Below are 19,451 nucleotides of genomic sequence, written 5' to 3' on the forward strand. Positions count from 1 at the left end.
GCAAAAAAAAAAAAACAGGACACAAGGTGTCACATTCGACCGACTGCCACACGATGGCTTTGGTCGCCCTTCAACGCTGGCCACGTCATATTTACAGCGCGATGGTTCTGTTTTTTTTAAACACCTTACGCCACATTTCGCGCAACATTGCATAGGGGCGGAAATTGGGAGCACTTACCTGTGTAGACGCGAACGTCGTAGCTGGTCCCGATCGGTGCGCCGGTGTACCGCTTGGCCGGCAAAAGCTGTACGCTCGGTGGGGCCAGCGTGCCAATTTCCAGCGCGAAGGGAATCGCATTCTTCCCCAGCCGCTCGAGCAGTGCTTCCTGTGGCGTTTTTTTCGTTGCAGCAGTGGTGGTGTTTGTTGCAGCCCGGCGGATATTCCGGCGGCACAGGTTAAAAGCACAGGACACATACAAAACGGGGGTTAGGTTAGTTCGGTTATCGGTGAGTGATAAAGGCACAACAGTACGTGTGCGGAATGGCTATTTTTAGCGCAACAAAGGAGATGTACAGGGGGAGGGAACGAAAATGGTACCCTTGTGCGCTTGTTGCGCTTATCGGGGTTTGGGTTGATTGTAGAGGCTGGTCAAATTTCAATGTAAAAAACACATAGCTTCACATGGGACACTACATAGCCAGTGTTCAATTACAGAAAAAATAAACAAAACAAAATTGTTTCTCGTTTCCTACTCTCTTAAAGTCGAAAAAAGGAAGCTATTTAACGTGGTGTCACATTCTTGGTACCACTTGATGCTATTGTTGTGGTATGGATTTTTTTCCTTTTTGGTCCGTGTAACCATCAAAACATTCGTTCGAAGGAAACAAAACAAAACGAACCAACATTACGCTCTCGGCTCGATTTCATGGAACTTCCTATTAGCTGACTTTGCTGAGGAGCTGAGCTCCTCCATGCGCCAACGCATTGGGCGATATTGAGAAACCCTGCCAAGGCTCGCCGGCCAGGGAGAAAAAATATTAATTTCGTGAAATGGTCCCTGTTTGTGTTTGCGCTCTCTGCGCACGGTAAACAACGTGTCTGTTTTGCTCGCCTCACATGGGAAAACATATTTGTGAACCATGCCTTAAGCAATGGCTTTTTTGCACCGAAAAGGAACGTATGAATACACTAAACCGAAGGGTGGGAACATTATATTGCCCTCCAGAGTTAACTGAAAATGTTTCGAAAAAACTGCTCCAGATCTCGTAGAAAGGGTGCATCTTTAGGCAAAAAGAAAAAAAAAGTCAGACATTCGATAAGGGTGTGTGTGTGTTTTTGAAGAGCATTTCCTTGTAGCGAAGTGGAACGGATGTAACCATTTGTACGTATTTTCCCGTACACAAAATTAGAACATGGAAAAGAAATCGCTCTTATAATCCTTCTGGAAGCTGTGTTTTATCATGCTTTACCCCTGCTTACATCCCTCTGTGCGATGGGTGGTGGTCGCTTAATTATAGCATAACTTTTCCCTTTAACTCACATACCTGCAGGGGTGTTAACGAATCCGTTTCGGCGGTTACCGGTCGTGGCCAAAACTGCTGCAGGGCAATAACGGCTTCATTGCAGAACTTTAGTCCCATTACTTCCTCATCCTCCCGTCCGTACCTGGGTGGGGGAGGGGGGAGGTCGTTGTGTTTCGGGAGCGATTATCGTTACCGTAGGAAGAAGGATACACGGGCGCGTAAAATTGCATGGATCCATCGGGTGGCACAGGGTGTGTTAGAGAAAGAGCGGGGAAGAAAAATTGCAGACACAAACTTAATAAAGCACGGTATTGGAGGGAAAATTAATTACTGTGTGTGTTTTTTGCTTTCTTTGTGTGTCTTTTTTTGTTGCTGTTCAGGATGTAAGATCTTCTTTTTGTTCTTATCTCCCCACGGCTCGAATGCGTCACCCGAACAGGAGGAGTGATGGGACTGGGCAAACTTGCTCGGAAGTGGTCGTTCCGGGGCAAGTTTTTTATCTAGTGAAAGAAATGCGGGACACTACAGCATGGCGGAAGTTTTGTTCGTCAGTTCTATCCCTTTTAGGGTGTTGAAATCTTTCCCCCAGACTAACACTGCCGGTTGGTGCCGGTTGAACCGGACAAGCCGAGGTCGGTTTGACGAGCGATTATAACACCGCTGGTCCCGCTTATGAGCAACACCACCATCCCACGGACTTACCGGAACGTTAGCGTTAGCTGGCCGTAAATTTTAGCCTCGTTGATGATTTTCGAATCGATGTAGAGCACGCCCTTGAGCGGCTCGATGACGCCCTTGCGCGCCACCAGCTCCCGGCTGCCCAGGTACAGCGTCAGCAGTTGGTTGGAGGAAGTTTTCTTGTACACCCTGAAAAGGGAAACGGAAAACGGTGGTGTGTTGTATTATCGGGTTGGAATCAATTTCGAACGAAGCAATCGATCGTTTGGGTGTGTAAAGCTTTGTTGGTCTGTCGCTGCGCGCTGGAAGCAAATCGGAAAAATGTGATGTCTCGTTTTTACTTTCTTTTTTATGTGAGCCGCAACAGTCAAGAGTCCCCAATAAGCCTGATTGCATTGAAAGCACGAAATGGGAAGTACTTTTTGTGTGGGTACATTTAAATTGTAACAAAAAAAGTCGATAGGGCCTCTACGGGAGAGCCTTTTTGATAGGTGTATCCTGGTCACGGCACCACAAATCTTCTGCATTGATTGTACAGAGCAATTGGTTTTAAAACCCAATCTCTTTAACAGCTTTAAGCCGCGACTCGGAGACATGTTGCACCTGTTCATTTTCCCAAGCGGACCAAACACTCTTGGGGAATAAGTTAACGTTTTGGATTATGGGACGGTTTTTATCGCTCTTTCCGCACATATTACAGACTGTTCTATACCGTTTGGGGACTTTGTTGCGTGTGGGAAACGAATTAACGCCGAACGCCCACATAAATCAGCATTAGCTTATTATGCTACTGTGCGTGTGTTTGCAAAACTGGTTGGCTTATCGAGGGGGGAGTGATATTTTATGCTAATCCGGAAGCTGCCGCTTAAGGCACTCGATGGGAGTTTATTTTTGGAACCGAACCGTGCCTGGCAGTGTAATTAGTTTGTGTGTTTTTTTAATGCGTAAAAAGTTGTTGGGCTTCTGCTGTATTGTTTCGCCGTTGGTAAAAGCATCAAATGTTTCAATTGGGATTTACAAAAATTAAAATAAAACGTATGCGAAAGTAATCGAAATGCGGCTTTCGATCGCGCACACAATTCAATTTATCTAATGCACGGAATATGTTACCCTCGCTCGCCGATACTCCCGCTCGGTACGGATTAATCCAGTTTCGAAGCCCAACCAATCTAAATCCTGCAATCGCAAGGGAAGCCTCAAAGATTTCGTTTCCCCCCATCCGGTCGTTCCATTCATTTCGTTCGTGTTCGTGCAAAAACCCATACCTTAAGAGCCCTCGCGAGAGCTCACACCATCTACGGTGCTTTGGACTGGGTTGGGAGTTCAGTAGAAAAAAAACGGAAAACACAACCTTCGCTAGTCATTCTAGCAGTAAATTGCAGGTAAGTTCACCATGGTAAAATAGAGTAGAAAAAGGAGATGAGTAAAAAAACAACAAAATGAAAAACGTAACCCAACACAACAAGCAGCAGTGAAACAGCGAGCGGTAACGCCAGTGTGACTTCTAGCGGTGAGGAAGAAAAATGGCACAAAGCGCCAGTGTGCAGCGTGTGCTATCAAAACTACCGCATTACACGCCACTTATCCGAATGAGCAGGGAAGGGGAAAGCTTAAGCCAAGCATCGAAGCTGTTCACTCCGATCGGGTGGTGTAAGCATGTAATCCAGCCAAACCCTCGACCCTCTCGTGGAAGGTACAGATTGTGTCCAATCCTATCCGATACTCCCAAATGGGGAGCCGACGACTACCGCGCGCTGCTACTGCTCTAGGGGAATGGTAAACCATTTTCCCCTGAATACCCAAAACCACAGCTTTACACACACACCAACGCCGACTCCGGTTGCATTCCTTTCGTTCTTCACCCGTGGAGGCAGGAGGGCAGTGGATGGGTTTAAGGGTGACGACGAGTGGTGGCAAATGTGGCTGGCCCGGATATCAGCCCTTTCTGGTGTGCAGTGGTGGTATGTTGTGTTTTTTCATGTTTGCCCATTGTTGCAGTATGCGAAAGATTTGCAACACACACACACACACACACACACTGGCTCAACACAGTGGTCGGTTCTCCATTATTTGTGGCGTTTCCTGGTGCATTTATGCAGACGTTTTGTCCCCACTCACATTTGGCCCGCACAGTTACCGCAAAGGTGGCATCAGGAATTTAAGCTGGATTACAATTTATTTACTGTCAGATTGGTTTGCCCCGAAGGGAAACTGTGCTCCCTCCATGTGTGTATGTTGGTTTATTTGTTTGAGCTTAATCAAACCGGAATTGGGTTTGCACAGGAGGCGTCCGGCTAGAAGGAGGTGATGGTAAGGCGCAGATGCTTCATTTACTTACCGTTGGGAGCCAACCGGATCCGCATCGGACGCATCGTGTAGCTTTCTGTGGGATACAAAAGAAAGGAAGTCGAAAGAATAAAGAATGTCAAACAGTTTCCGATTCAATTTCGGTTCAGGTAAAGGGGGGTTTTCTGTTTGCTCCTTAGTGGAAATGACGCCCAACAGCTCAACGTGAGCCACTTTGTATCGAGAAGGATAAATAATATGCTTCTAGAGTAATTAACAAGACAGCCTTGGGAAAGTTTTGCTCAACCATTTGCTCGTTAGTGGCACAAACCGGTAATCCACAGCGCCGAACGAATGCTTTCACGTCTCGGCTCTGTGCGGTGTTTGATATTTGATAGTCATCATTGCTATCACCGCACACAAATCAAACCAACCCGGAGCGTTCCGTTCCAAGGCCGGTGTGCAAAACGAAACGGTTTCGTAATCTAATTCATCACGGCAAACGGGCTCCGTGGTAAAAACCGAACCCACCCCACCACCAACGGCAAGAATTAGGTTAAACTCTCAAGACGATGGAACAGGCATACGTACACCAATATAAGCACCGCTTTCGCTGACGAAGGATATTAGGGAAGTCGGCCACCGGAAGCAGGCACTTTCCCTTGGCGATTGAGATGGGTCGAGATCGAGCAGAAGAAGACGTCGCCAGGGAGCAGCCTATAAACTCTGCCCAGCTGCTTTCTTCGTAAAAAATCGAGCAGCACGGCGTTCGGCAGTGCTCGGAGTGGTTTGCGCTTCCAGAAATATTGCCGCCGAACCGAACCTTTTGAAGATTTACTCATAACCTTTGCTGCCCTTCACACCACACCACCTGTGCTGTCATCGGTTTTGTGTGCGTGTGTGTGTTTTTGTTCATTGTATTCTGCTGTCGAACGTCTGCGAAACGGCGCTAAGTTTCCGCTGGCAGCCAAGACAGACAGATATGTGTCTTATATATCCGGTTTGCCGGATGTGAATCCCGAAATGGGCCCAAAAGCAGGCCGAACAAGATAAAGGGACAGGTAGAGTCGCACACAGGCACACACACAGTCCAATACACAGGAGGCAGGCGGATGCGAACGATCCGGCGAGCGAAAGGAATGGCAAAAAGGTGGGCACTCGCAAGAATTATGTTCAACGCTGAAACGTGACGCTTTGCTTCCGATCCGATATGGAAGGCCTGTCTCTAGGTCTGTCTCCTTAGATAGTCCTCTTTGCCGCTGTGTTGTGGAATAAAATTTACATGCACCGTTTGTTGCCGGCTGTGGAGTTGTGGAGGTAACACCCGCGCGGGACCTCCCATCCCAAGGGAGCCCCAAGAATGAATGATCATCTATTGAGGGGAAAGGACGTACGAATCGTTCAGCACCGGGGAATGGGAAGGAAATATTACTGTCTGCTTTTATTGCATCGAAACTGTCCTTCGACACACACACACAGGCACATACAGCGACCGAGTGCAATTTATGGCACCGGTATGCCCGCTGCGAAGTGGCCCTGGTCTAAATCAGAGAATGTGTTGCGTCCTTAATTCCGTTCCCGGGGCTCCCAGGGCGCGTGTTACCAGCGTACGGACGGCGATAAGCTTTCAAGGGGGCGTCGGATACATTATTGATTGTTTTGCTAACGGCTAACGAGCTGGCTGGGAGTTGGCGGCAATGAGGATAAATGGTTCTTTGGAGCTGCTCCACTGAGCAGCAGCACACTTATGGTAAGAAACTGTTTGCCGGCTGGAGACTCCGGAGGTTGTGCGAGATTACGGAATGGCGCTCTTGCAAGAAATAATGAAATAGAATCGTCGGTGCATCGTCTCCATGGCATCTGTGTCTGCATGGTTTTCAACTAATCCCGTAAGAAACTGCACTGGAAATGCTGCGATAAACTAGTACACAAGAAATAATATCCGTTGCACTGGAAACACTCCACGCTAATTAAAGCAAATTTGCAGAACAGCTTCAACCGGGCTGCAGAACCTGGTACAGCATGGGGCAATGTACGCTTTTTGCCGCAGCGGCACACCGACACAGCGACCGTGTGATAATGTGGGTCACATTTTTCACTGCAACCGAGCATCTCGTCCACACACACGCCCTCTCCAAACACGCATCAAGCGTCGGCGAGCACGGTTAAGCATAATTTGAGCACCATCCCGCCTGGGCCCACCCAAAGGTATAGCACGTTAGACGCTAACGATGTACCTATATCTCACGGTCCTTACCTGTCCTCCGTCGACGATGGTGACGGTGCTTTGCATATCTCCTGATCTTGGTCGTCCCGTTCCTTCAACATCGTTGCGCCGTGCACTTCTTCGCTTTGGATGGATAGCCTTTTAAAGCGTGCCGGCCTCAACCCGTAGATGACGCAAGGGTGCACAGGGCGTCTCGTTCTTCGCAGCCTTACCGCCGGGTCCGGCCTGGTGTTCTTCACGCGACGTTGACGTTGCTGGAGACGGTATTAACTGAGGCGTGCACCGTCGTGCCGGTGCTGTTGCTTCAGGGGCTGATGCCGGCGCGATAAAATGCTGACAGACATTTGCAGGCGTCGGTAGATGGTGCACGGCGACGGTACAGGATGCAGCATTGCGCCGTCCTTTGGGATAGCGGTTTATGTGCGTGTGTGTGTATGGTGCACTATGTTGCTCTTCCGCCTAGCGATGGTTGGACAACTCGGCTTCCATTGTAGCAGCGGCAAAGGCGGCAGCAGTTGCCGGCAATAAAAGAAGTCAGCATTTCATGATGGTACAAAGGTACCAAAGGAAGGAAGTCGGCGCCAGAGCAGCCCAGGAAACGTGTAGGATGATATCGCAGCGGTATCGATTTTGCTCACCCCGGCAGATGGACTGGGACGATCGATGAAGCTGTAAAGATAATGGAAGAGAAGAGTGTGACAGTGTGTAAGAATGGATGAAAGATGACACTCCCACCCGCACACTTTCGGCTGTTGCAGAACGGTCGTCTGGCACTCGTCTGCGCCTTTCTCCGTTCGGCTCGTATGATCGATGCGTCCGGCGTAACACAATTAACGCGATGCTCCCGTTGCCATTTGTTCTAATTGAAAGTGGGCATGGTGGGCACGGTGTGTAGCATGAATCCTGTTAGGGCCAGGCCTCTGGGAGCTGACTAATTTATTAGCCATTCGAGCCAAACGGTTGGTTGAAATTTAATTTATCTGCCTAATTTCTGAGCTGAGTGGTGCTGATGGCTGCCAGAAGCGTTTCAGAAGGGGCAGAACATAAAAATGCATAGCATCGTTCAACGAGCCTGCACGGTTATTTTGCCCTTCAGCTGGAAGTAATATTTTACCAAACCAGTACAAACCAGAGCTCCCGTGAGTTACTGTCCCAGATGGGAGGTACTAGCCGGACCGTGGTTAGGATGCGTAACCGACACAAACAACTCCCAGCAGCAGCTTAAATCCTGTGCTGTGTGCGGTGAAATTTCGAGGAAATGTTGCACAAGGTTGGTCGCATTGTAAACCTGCTATGCGTACGAGCCTTTTCTGGGTATCGGGTGTAGCTCAAAACTTACATCAACAGTCATACGGCAACTGCTCGGTCTCGGGATCTATGCTATGGCACGTCCATCAGTGTTGTTTAATTTGAACCGCAAAATGGGTTGCTTATTAAGAGTGAAATGTTCCCCCCAAAAAAAACCATAGCAACGTAGGGTGAAAGGAGAAGGCTTCGCATGTGGTTTGGCACAAAGGTACACTCATTCGGTACAGGAATACAGGCGCTTGGGAGTTTTGTTGAAACACAGTTCAACACGTCTATTTGATGTATGCACGTTGTTATTACATTTTAACAGCATTACTAGGAAAGAGCAGTTTTGCACCAGAGGCCCATGGTAAGTGCTCATTACGGTCTAATTGGGGGTTGAGAGTTCTGGATCTTATCTGGAATGTTTTCAGATTTAAGCAGTACAATCTTATTCCGTTTAAGTGGCTAAACAAAGAGTGTTATACAGAAGAATACTTGAAAGTAAGGCAGCGCTCTAGCAGCAATCGAACACGACATCGAACATGTAAAATGTATGGGATTTGACATGTTCGATTTGATAAACAACAAATCGAACATGTCAAATCCCATACATTTTTCATGTTCGATGTCTTGTTCGATTGCTGCTAGAGCGCCGGGTAATAGTGAAATTTTGGGTTTTTTTGGTAATGATTCTTAATATCTTCAACAGTTCAATATGACGGGACGACATGTATATCCATAGCCTGATTTAAGCTAATTACTTATTGCCTGATGTGTTAATAAATGAAACCAAAAAATGCTTATATTTTCTGTTAGTTCAATTTCATCTCTAATTACTGACTCAAAGCTGAAAGAGTGCAACTTCTGCAACAAAAAAAAAAACTACAACTAATGATGCGATTCTTTTCCCACATAAATTATACGTTAACTGATCCATGCATGATAGACTCACACACGACACCGACGATGAAGATTAACTTACTCTATCATACAAACATCAACGAATATGTTCCAACACCGTGGAAATCGATCGATTGAATCACAATAAAAAGAAACATCTGCTAACCGATGACAGCGTTGCCGTAAACGTGGGCCAAAGTTTACTATCGCTCATCGCGCAAACCTCTTTAGCCCCTCAGCCCAGTACGTGTCGCGAAAGTTTTAATTGACCCACAGCGTCGAAAGTTCGCTCGAGCAAACCACCATTGCGGTCTTATAAGTTGCTCGTTTGCTTCGCAGACACACACACACACACACGCTAAGGTTTCACAGAACGAGAGGCCCCGAGTTTTGCCTGACCTTCGAAGACTGTCCCGCCTGTTTGCGATTCATAGTAACACCTGCATGTTAGTGGCATTCGGAAGCATCGACCCCACCATCCGATGGGGTAAGTTTGCTTTTGCGAACCTTCTACAGTCTACCGGCGGTGGTCACGCTCGCAAACGTCAATCGCATCGCAATGGATCGGATGGCTTGAATGCGTCACCGTTGTGCCGTACGGCAGGGGGCGATGGAAACCGACGGTAAAGGGTCGACAAAACGGCAGGCCGACCAGATGGTGAACGTTATCAAACGTGCTTTGGAAGTCGATTGTGTCGATTACATTAAACGCCGTGCATTGTTGCGATTGTGCTGTGTGTGGTGAGGGTGCAGCAAGTTTGTCTTGCCTGTGACATCTCTCTGTATCTCTGTCTCTCTCTCTCTCTCTCTCTCTCTCTCTATCTCTCTCTCTATCTGTCTCTCTCTCGGCAAACAGTCGCGCTAGTTGTAGTAGTAGTAGTGGTGGTAGTATGCCAAATTTTGGCAACGGCAGCAGTGACAAACTCGGAGGCAACGATAAACTTTTGCTCACCCGACTCGGTAGCTTCCGATGTTTCCGGAAATGTACACTCCGTCGCTTCGGTTTGGCAGGGGCTGTTTGGGGGTTTGGCGGAGGGGTTTTTGTGCAAATAAACAGCCTCGCAAAGCAAGCGATCAATAGAGCTGCCTCCTCCCTCCTTAGCATTCGCTGTTGGTTTGCTCGGTGGGACAATGGCGGAGAGCATACTTGACAATTGATGTTAAACGCCGGTTCACGCTTGAAGCGCAATGTAAGCGTGATAGTGTTTCGGTGTATTGGTGTGTGGTTTTTTGTTTGTATCTCGAAAAATCTTATGAAATTGCAAGAACTCACAAAACGCAGCATCAAGCAACGCTCGTCATACAGTTGTGCCGTCATCGTCAGTTGAACATCGGGCGGCCCTTGAAGACGCATTAAAACCAAACCAAAAGTACACACACAGACCGAATGGACCTTCCAACCTGTTTGTCAAAATAAACAAAGGTTTGAACCCAAACTGACCCCCGTTTGTCGGTTACTTTCATTGTGCGAATGTTCGTACATCACACACAGCTGTCAAGCCTGCCCATGCGTCGGGAAATGAGCGCCATCACTTTCCATCCCTCATTAAACCCTTCTCGCTCCATGGCTGCGTCGGCCCAAAAACGGGAAATCCAATGACTAATGAGATGAAAGACGGAAACTGTGCACTCTCCCCTTCCCTTTGGCACGGTTCGGACCCGAGATTTCCGTTTGCTAAGAATAGTTTCTCGACGTTCGGAGAGCCGAGCGTTTCAATCATTCCCACGTTTCAATGGGGACCGCTTGACGCGAAGCATATTTGCTTCCTGCCGTATCACGACGATCGTGACGAGGTTTTCTGTGTGTGCGTGTGTTGGGCAGGGTTGGGTGGATGTGTTTTCTTTGCGTCGGAAAAGCATTGCTTTTGTGCAGAAACGATTGTGCCCCCCCCAGGCCGGAAATGATCTTTTGTCGTGCACGTTTGCTTCCGACGGTAAAACAGTCTGCAGCAGTTAGTGGAAGGCAGCATGAATTTTGTGCTGCTGAAAGTCAAGCTGTGTCGTATTGCAAGGAAGATGTGGACTAATGTTGTGAACTCCAGCACTACCAGCTCGGACAAATAAACAAGTTTGTTTGATAGTTTGGGCACGCTCTGAATAGAACCAACCCAGCTGCTTTGAATAGAACCAACTTTAACCATTCACCATTTACCTACAGAAGAGCGTTGGCTAAACGTTGCCAAAGGTGCATGTGTCAACTCGATTGCTTACGGTCTGTTCATCGCTGAAGCACGTTCACCGGGGTGTGAGTGTTGTCTTTCCCCTTTGCCGGAGTCGCCCCTAGCTGCTGCTGCTGCTGCTGTCATATGCCACTTATCACACGACATGACACCACAGAGGCAACCACCGGTCGGACGAACGAGCACACCGAGGAAGTAATAAATGTGCTTTTATCGCAAAAATGTGATTACTTTCGCGCACAAATTGACTCGGTGCATCGGGCGCGTGTGAAGGGCCCTTGAAAAAGCGATAGAAAAGTGTCGATAGATTGCCTGTAGGACGGCCAGAACCACCTTCACGTGACGGCTCGCCGTTTGTAGAGTCTTGTAAAATCAAAGCAGAAGACGAAGAAAACATTACAAAACAATACACGCTGCGGCAAAAGTGTTTTGCCGATGCGGCGATGGCTACTCGAGTGCGAATTGGCCTCACCATCGCTCATCAATGCGGCGGCCGGGAAAGGTGTAGGCATGTAATGTGTAACGACGACTCGAGCACAAATAAATACATATGTTCCTATGAGCTGCACCTGTGTGCTTTGTGCAAATATTGGCCGATACGACCGCCACCGCCCCCCCCCCCCCTTTGCCGACGCGTAAACAAACCGTGGGTCGTAAAAGTTGCCCGGTTGTGGTACGAATGGGGGTGGGGGATGTGTTTTAACTCAATAAACCCGAGTTGCCGCCGATGGCACGTGCAGCGCCTGGAAGGTTTGTAATTGTAATGGGTGTAATGGGTCGGGAAAAGTCGGTCCCTATCGGTTGCCAAAAATGTCGCCCCAACCGTTGATAGATGAATGCTTCCGCACACACTGATCATCATTCAACAAGCCGTCGCCTGCTGCTTGAAATTCAACATGTCTTTCCCTTTTACTTACTTGCCTCCCTTGCTTAGGGGTTTTTTTTTCTTCGGTCGATGAGTTTGATTTGTTTCGCACAACAGTAATTGGGGCGCATCGGCAGAAACTGGTGGTGATTGATTTTAAAACGGGAGTGGAAGAAAAATCACGCGAAAAGAACTTTGTTGAAGCGAAAGAGAATGGATGAAAATTTAGGATGCTGATTGGCAGCAAAATCAAAAAAAAGTACGCTCCAGGCAAGCAGCAGAAGCTGGATGTTAAAACAAAAATGCGTAATCGCTCGCAAACATCTGTTTTGCAAAGTTTTTTGGCTGTGCTGTGGAACATTGAAGCTTAAAATTTGAATCGATACTGCCTGAAGGAAACACCAGGCCTTTTTATGTATTTCTACATAGCGTACATAACGGTATAGATGAGTCAAAAATGGCGACGCTGGATAGCTGAGTATGAATGGTTTTGGGCGCTTTTGCTGTCGTAAAATACTGTTGAAAACACCTTTCTGTAATTTGAATGTGTTTAAACGAGCTTGATTCGTTCGTATTTTTGAACTATAGAACAAGAACGGCTCAGAAATTGGAAGTAATGGCTCAACTGCATATTGTATGAGCTATGGACTATGCGATGAGTCGCCAACATTTGTGTGTGCAAGTGGAAATTGTTGCACACTGCACACCACTCAGCTGAATAATCCATCCAACACAGCACCTGCTCTAATTGCGGTCATTTTCACACATTTTCCAACAAAAGCATTCAACAATTTAACAGCCCCGTTGTGCTGCCGGGTAATCCTACCCTACCTATCTGAACCATCGTGACTTGTATGTGTGTGTGTTTTGGTTTGGATTAAATTTCCAATTACACCAGCCCGACCGGGCCGAATGCACCGGGTGAATTAGCCGATCCCATAACCGAGAGGATCGCAATTAGAAGGTGTATGGAAATTAAATTCCCTCGCCTCAGTCCCCATTTCAACACCATTTCGTCCTTCCCCTGCTGCGGAAGCTGTGGGCAGCTTCGTGCCAAATTGCTAAAAGCACCACGAACGAATGCGGCGGCACCCTCGCGCAACGGTGTGGAAGTGTTTTTCCTGATAATTGTACCGGAAAACGTCGATTCCAGCCGAGTGCCAGTTGCAGCGTGACGTCAAACCGAGCGCACGACCACCATGGTGAAAGTGATCAGCGTTTCATTCTTTTTTTGCACGCCTCTCTGCTGCGTTCTGCCCGGGGTGGATGTGGCTGCGAGCAGTGGCCACCATCTGGGCCGCTTGGTGCTGGAACTCCGGTGGAATTTATGGCAGCGCTTTGGAGTACGTGCCACTGGGTGGCAAGCCCGTTAAAGGCACTCGGCGCTCTCCTATTCCCCCTTTTGCTTGCCGATGAAGACAGCGTCTGGGTTGGCTTCGTTGGCAAAAGTGTCCGCCGACTCGGAAGCATAATTACAGCATAATGACGATGGAGAGGCTGCATTGCTACGCTCCCGCCCTTCCGTGTCGCGTGTAGCGGGCATCCCGGGCATGTGTGGGCATGGGTTTTCTACATTCCGGGAAAAAAGTGTGACATTGCTCACCTGGACCCCATCTGGAACAAAACGAGAGAGAGAAAAAAAACTATGCTCTGCTTCTTGGAAAGCGCACGTGTAAGTGGTAGGGCTTTTCATCAGTTTGTTCCAATTAGTGCAGCATCGACAGCGATGGAAAGGACAATTTAACTGCTTTTTGAGCAGTAAAGAGCTTAAATTCCGGGGAGCCAGGTGCTTGTACCGGCGATTGCACTCGATTAGTGTGAATTTATTCCTTTCTTTCGATAAATTAATTCAGATTGTTCAGCTTAATTCCTTCCCCTGACTTTCTTGGCGACCATCAATTTGCTACACACATTTCTTACAAAAAGCTTTGTCTACGGTAACAACCGAAATTCGCAGAAAAACGTAAACATTTTACCCTTCATTCAACCTTCTCCGCGGCACAGGGCAAACCATTTTTGGCATTGACGATTGGCAAAAGAAGGCTCGGAAGGCACACGAATTGCCTCCGCAGGCTGGACCGGGCCTTCCGGGCGGTCTGTTTTTATTGTAAGCGTGCGAATGGTTCAATAATATTTTTATCACCTTGACGCTCTTAAGAGATTGTGGAATTTCTCCCATTTCGCTTGACGAGTTTAGCGTAATCCGTTGGTTGAAGAGGGAAAGTGGTGAGTGTAATCTGTTACAACAGATTTTCGTTAAAATTATCGATTGAAATTGTGCTCAGTAGAGCGCTCCTTTGCAATGTTTCTTTGCGCATTTAAAGAGTTCTAAAGATATGACTCTTGATATATGTTAAATAGGACAAGACTTTCTAGTAGCCAATTATTTAATCCTAACAGCAGCTTTCATTTACGTTCCCCTGGCTGACTACAAGCAAAAGCTGCTCCAATTCACGCTCCCGTAGTGTGTACCATTGTGACGAACAAATAAAAAGACATCAAGACGGTCTTGAATGGGAATCCCAATTCAGCTTTGTGTGTGTTTTTGTCTGCAGATTATTTCAGTTTTCACTAACTTTGAAGCTGATAAGCGGCAGCGAGCTTTTCTTTTGCCGTTTCAAAATCCGGGCGAGCTTTCATCTGTAAGAAATTAGCCGCGAGAGAAAGACGCACAACAAGCAACCATCCGCAGCAAAGCGCAGCAAGAGAACGTGCCGCTGGCACTGATGAGCTGCGGTAAACTGGCGTCGTCTGGCTTTTGTTGATGTTGCTTTTTGATTTGGGGACGCTTTCGCAGTGCACGCCAACGTCGGTCGGTGCGTCGTTTCGGCGGGATCTCGTTGCGCGATGCAGAATAGAACGCAAAGTCACAGCGTGTGGCACAGCGAAGGTAGCATTTAATTAGTTTCTTTTGTGGTGACGCAGCAGCAGCAGCAGTAGCAAAAGAATAGACCGAGGGACAAAACGTGCAAACAAATGAAGGTAAATATTAAATTTATTAAATGCACCGTGGCAAAAACCAAGCATTCGAGGGGAGTTTTTTTTTTGTATGAGCCAATTTCATCTGAATTTTCTTTTCACGCTCAATATGCGCACAATGAGTCTGAAAGACTAACGGGTATGCGTTATTACGTGCGAACCAGGGAATGAGCATTATTATTTTTTGTTTGCGTTACTTCAGGCTTGCCCATGCTTGCTGTTGGCACGTCATAGAATCAGGTCAATTTGAAGCAATTTGTCTCCCGCAAGTTCGTCGCAAAAAAAAAACGACGTAAAATTACTCAAAAATAACACTCATCCATTGTGTGGCACAATGAAGCTGTAAGGCTCATCCTCTATCCTCCAGGAGGGGGTATTCGGTCCATTCTAAAGTGACGGGGCGGGCAAAACAAAACAACCGATGGAGCGCACCTCCATCGAAGGAACCACCTACAGCAAACGCTCGTCCTACGCTGTTTCCCCCGTCCGGTACATGCACCGACGCTTCACTCGTCACGTGCGGCGCTCGGATCGAGCGGCACGTCGCATTCCAATTTGGCGGTTTAAAAATAAACACCAGCGGGATGGAGGCACACATACACACACACACATATCAGAGAGCAACCGGGCGCCTCCACCGTTCGTACCGCAATAAGCGCAACCACCGTGTGGAATCGGATGCGCCCGCGTCGGTTGGGGACCGTCGCCGTGTTCACATTTTAATATAAACGATGTGGAGCACGATGAAAAATTACTTCCACGCGGGTGGGTGCGGAGCGATGCAAATGGGGTGGAATACACAAGGATGAGGAAGAACATCATCATCATCATCATCGGCATGATCGTCGTCGTTGGCGTCTCATGCATCATCGGTACCGGCGGTAACGTCTCAGTTGCCTTGATCCAAACCGACCGTTTCCCAGCGTTACCGTTGGCAAGGAATTATGCCATAATTTTAAATGACCGTAATCGATACACACTCCCTCCTTTCATACTGTTCTTGGGATACCAGGGGTTCAGGATAGATGGTAGAAGATAAAACGTTGCTTCACTGCATCGTTGTTTGTTATTCTTCGTCTCGTAAAGGGGGTAAAAAATGAGCAGCAGAACCAGCAGCAAGTCAGCAACTTTGGCGCGTTTTTACACATGATGCCGCTTACGTACGCGGGGAGTCTGTCGTGGAGGGAAAATTTTCGAAATGGAGAAAAACAAAACCCCTCCCTAGAAAGCAAACACAATGGGCTTGAAAATTTGATTTATTTTCAATTTCTACTCCCCGCCGCCGTATCGCTGCCGAAGGCTGTAAAGTGGTTTTACTTTGACGCTTCATATGTTTTCGCTATTGTTAGGACCACTGTAAACATTGTGCACCCATCATCCCTTTGTTTCACTCGCAAAGCACGGGAAAGAAATTCATCACAAGAAAGTATTGAAGTGCCTACGGGTTGCCTAATGCCATATGATAGGCGTCCGCTTGTCGCTGTGAGGCCGCTGTTGCTGCCAGACTGTTCAATTAAGGGACTGTTTTCCGTTCGCCGGCTTTTGGAATTGCATTACTTTTATATTACTTTTTATTAGATTTATACGAAATGAATAATGTATCGCGCGCACCGTTACACACGTTATTACTTTGCGATATACGTAGATGAAATGTATACCGAACCATTCACTCGCCAGCACAAACAAAGGCCACCAATATCGAGTGAGCGCAGTAACGGGATGATGCGGGAAGGAAATCCCGAAACGAAGTGTAATCGTAGATAAACGGTTTTTCTTACACTAACACGCTTGCGACCTTTTTCGAGCAAGCGACGGACAGTTTACTAGCCGTCATAAAAGCACGGCAAAATGGTTGTTTGTTTTAATATGGTTCTGAGTTTTATTAGACCCTCCCGAGCCCGTCAACCAAGGGGAGGGGGAAAAGGATCGCGAGGAGCTACGGTGGAGCAAATAAAGCACGCTTGGTAGGGATTTGAGTTTGCCTCATGTTTCCGCATTCACAACTGTGCCTTTTGTGTTGTGTTGTGCGGCGTCCACGCTCGAACGACTTTATTAGCAAACAAATTCCCAATCGTAAAGCGACTTCCTGTCGCAAAAAACAACTCGGACTGTTGAAACTTGGAGTCGAAATTGACCGTGTGGGAGGAGCGATGCACTTAATTTCTATTATGCAGCAAAAGCTATTTATACCACCGTCTTTTCCGTATCGCATGGGAAGGCGTTACTTTGCCCAACAAGTGGCGGCCAGGATGCGTGCAAATGGCAACCCATGAGCGGCAGGGACGGAATCGCTTTTATTGACCCTACTGACGGGGCACGATCCATCATCATACACTCACACGCCAGGCCACCAGATGCTTGGTGGTGTGCTCTCGCGTAGCTTTTGCGTGTTTCATTTCCGAGCTCGTGTGGTTTAGTGTTGTTCCCGCCGTTGCTCCGGAAGCGCTACATACAAGCTCTCGATGAATATGTTTCATTTCCGAACGAAACAGTAACACATACACCACATACACACATCCCATGTTTAGTGGTGTGTGTGTGTGTGTGTGTTTTGGATGATGCAGAATGACGCGCGGGGTAAAAATGAACAAAAAACCAGAGATTTCTGATGCTTTCGATCGTAAACCGGTAAACACGCGGGCAAGATTTCGTCGCACGTCAGTTTGCACGTTCGCCTGCCTAATGAAGACTGATGGCAGGTGTGGGAATGGCACCTGCGCGCGGAAGATACTTAAAAGTAAAACGTACATTTGAATGTGCAGTTTCGATGGACGTTGCGGCGGTGAAATCGGCCGCACTAAACCGTAGCAAAGCCACGCTAATGTGAGTCTCGATTTATGTGTGCGTATGTTTTTTGTCAGTTTGGCGTGAGCTTATCACACTGGCGACACATCATTTATCATGCTCTCCGTCACTTGCAAACTCAACGCCACACAATGGATGGATGACCGATGACTTCTCGGTTTAAAAGCATCTCCCCAAACGATGCGCGACTTCATATGCGGCGTCTCTTATCACCCAAACGGGGGGGTGAGATGCGCTTCCGAAAGACACTAATGACAAGATTTTATGTTCCCTTCTATGTGTGTGTGTGTGTGTGTGCTCTTTTGTGTGTACGCAAGCACGTGCGGCATATGTGACGAGCGCTGAGTGGCTCCAAAAGTGTCACGGAACGCTGGCATTTGGCTGTCACGAGTGTTCGCAAACAGACCCACACACACACAAACTCATCTAGCCATCGTCACCCGCGTCTTTCAATGTGCGCCCGGTTTTATCGCCCCGTCAATCGTCGCCATTTTGTGCCCGTGCTCGGGGCATTGTTTGAACGAGCACTATTATCACGATTATGACGAAGGCAACTGTTCTTTGGCGGAAGGGAGATGTGGCGCAGTTTGACCCGCTCGCGATAGGATTAGCACCCGTCCATCATCGGAGTTGGGTCTAACCGGGTTCGGTTTGTTCGCCCGGCAGCAGGGTTGGCAGGATGTCTATCACCACATGATGTGACTTCCCGGCCCAAACCGCGCCCCAGCTAGTGGGCAGCATCCTCAGAAACCCGACACGGGAGAGCGCATCCTATGGTGCCGGCTCGCAATAAAACGCTAATCCGTTTTGCTCCGGCGGGTTTTCATAAACCCCTTGCCTGGAGCGTCCTTTTGCTGCCCTGAATCCTTTCGCCCGTTCACCCAACCGGCGCGATGTTTTGTTGGAGCATCCCGGCGCGCGCACACACGAACTCGGGCCGCTTCCAGAGCGGCCATAATCAATCTTGATAATTCTAGCTGACACTTCCTGCTGGAGCGGTTGCTGTCAAAAATTACTCCCCCCCTGTGTGCGGTGGGGTGTGTAAGGGAGGGCGTGTAAGGGAAGATTCCCCGTTTTTTGGAGCCCCGGATCGTTTCCCGTGGTGCATAAATCAGGCTGCGCGCAGCGAGACTGAATTTATTACCGCTTGTTTTACCACGAAGAATTTGGCCGCAGCGCACGATTTATGTGCGCGGGTGGGATGATAAAGTTTTGCCATACTTTAGTGGCGGGTGGCCGGGCCGAGCAGGAGGTGACCAGTCAAAAAGGAAAGCGAGCGGAGCTGGCTGCTGGCGGGAAGTTTTGATACTCGAACCGATGAAGCGCGCTCTTATCCGCCGAAAGCAGGAGAAAGGATTTTCATGTATCATGTCACATGCAGTTGGCGGTCAAATAGGTGGAAAACTTTTGCCTGTGTACCCACCCATCGTCTTTGATAGGACTTTTGTAAGCAAGCGTTCTCTACTTCTACTTCTACCCGTGCTGCAAAGCATCTAGCAAAGCGACGACAAAACGAAGACACTCGGCACTATTATCACATAATCGTAAAGTTTCGGAATCTCTTTGACCTTATCGGGCGATGCGCTCGGGCGCAAAGCAAGTGGGGTTGGGGTACAGCTTCCGTACAGCAGGCCAGCAACCCTGGCCCGATTGTTCGCAATCGCTATCTCACTGTCCTGGCAGTTCGATGATGGGAAACTTTCCGATGCGATGCTCCAGTTTACTGCGGTGCTTATGATCCTTTGCGCAATTCGATCGAATCACTCGCGCACGGTCG

The 19,451-nt window shown here is 48.1% G+C and overlaps 1 protein-coding gene across 4 annotated transcripts in view; it reads right to left on the reverse strand.

The window, feature by feature from the left end:
- The window catches only part of LOC120950547 (uncharacterized), a 39,531-nt gene that overhangs the window by 10,100 nt on the left and 9,980 nt on the right, over positions 1-19,451 (reverse strand). For all 4 annotated transcript variants that reach the window (XM_040368671.2, XM_040368670.2, XM_040368673.2 and 1 more), the window contains exons 2-6: positions 6,686-7,324; positions 4,481-4,525; positions 2,167-2,331; positions 1,486-1,606; positions 179-326 (exon numbers count right to left, since the gene is read on the reverse strand). In XM_040368671.2, coding sequence (XP_040224605.2) covers positions 179-326; positions 1,486-1,606; positions 2,167-2,331; positions 4,481-4,525; positions 6,686-6,756 — 550 coding nt within the window. In that variant the 5' untranslated portion in view covers positions 6,757-7,324. The remainder of the gene's footprint in view (positions 1-178; positions 327-1,485; positions 1,607-2,166; positions 2,332-4,480; positions 4,526-6,685; positions 7,325-19,451) is intronic.

Source organism: Anopheles coluzzii, chromosome 2 (genome assembly GCF_943734685.1).
Source record: "Anopheles coluzzii chromosome 2, AcolN3, whole genome shotgun sequence".
In the NCBI taxonomy this organism is placed as follows: Eukaryota; Metazoa; Arthropoda; class Insecta; order Diptera; family Culicidae; genus Anopheles; species Anopheles coluzzii.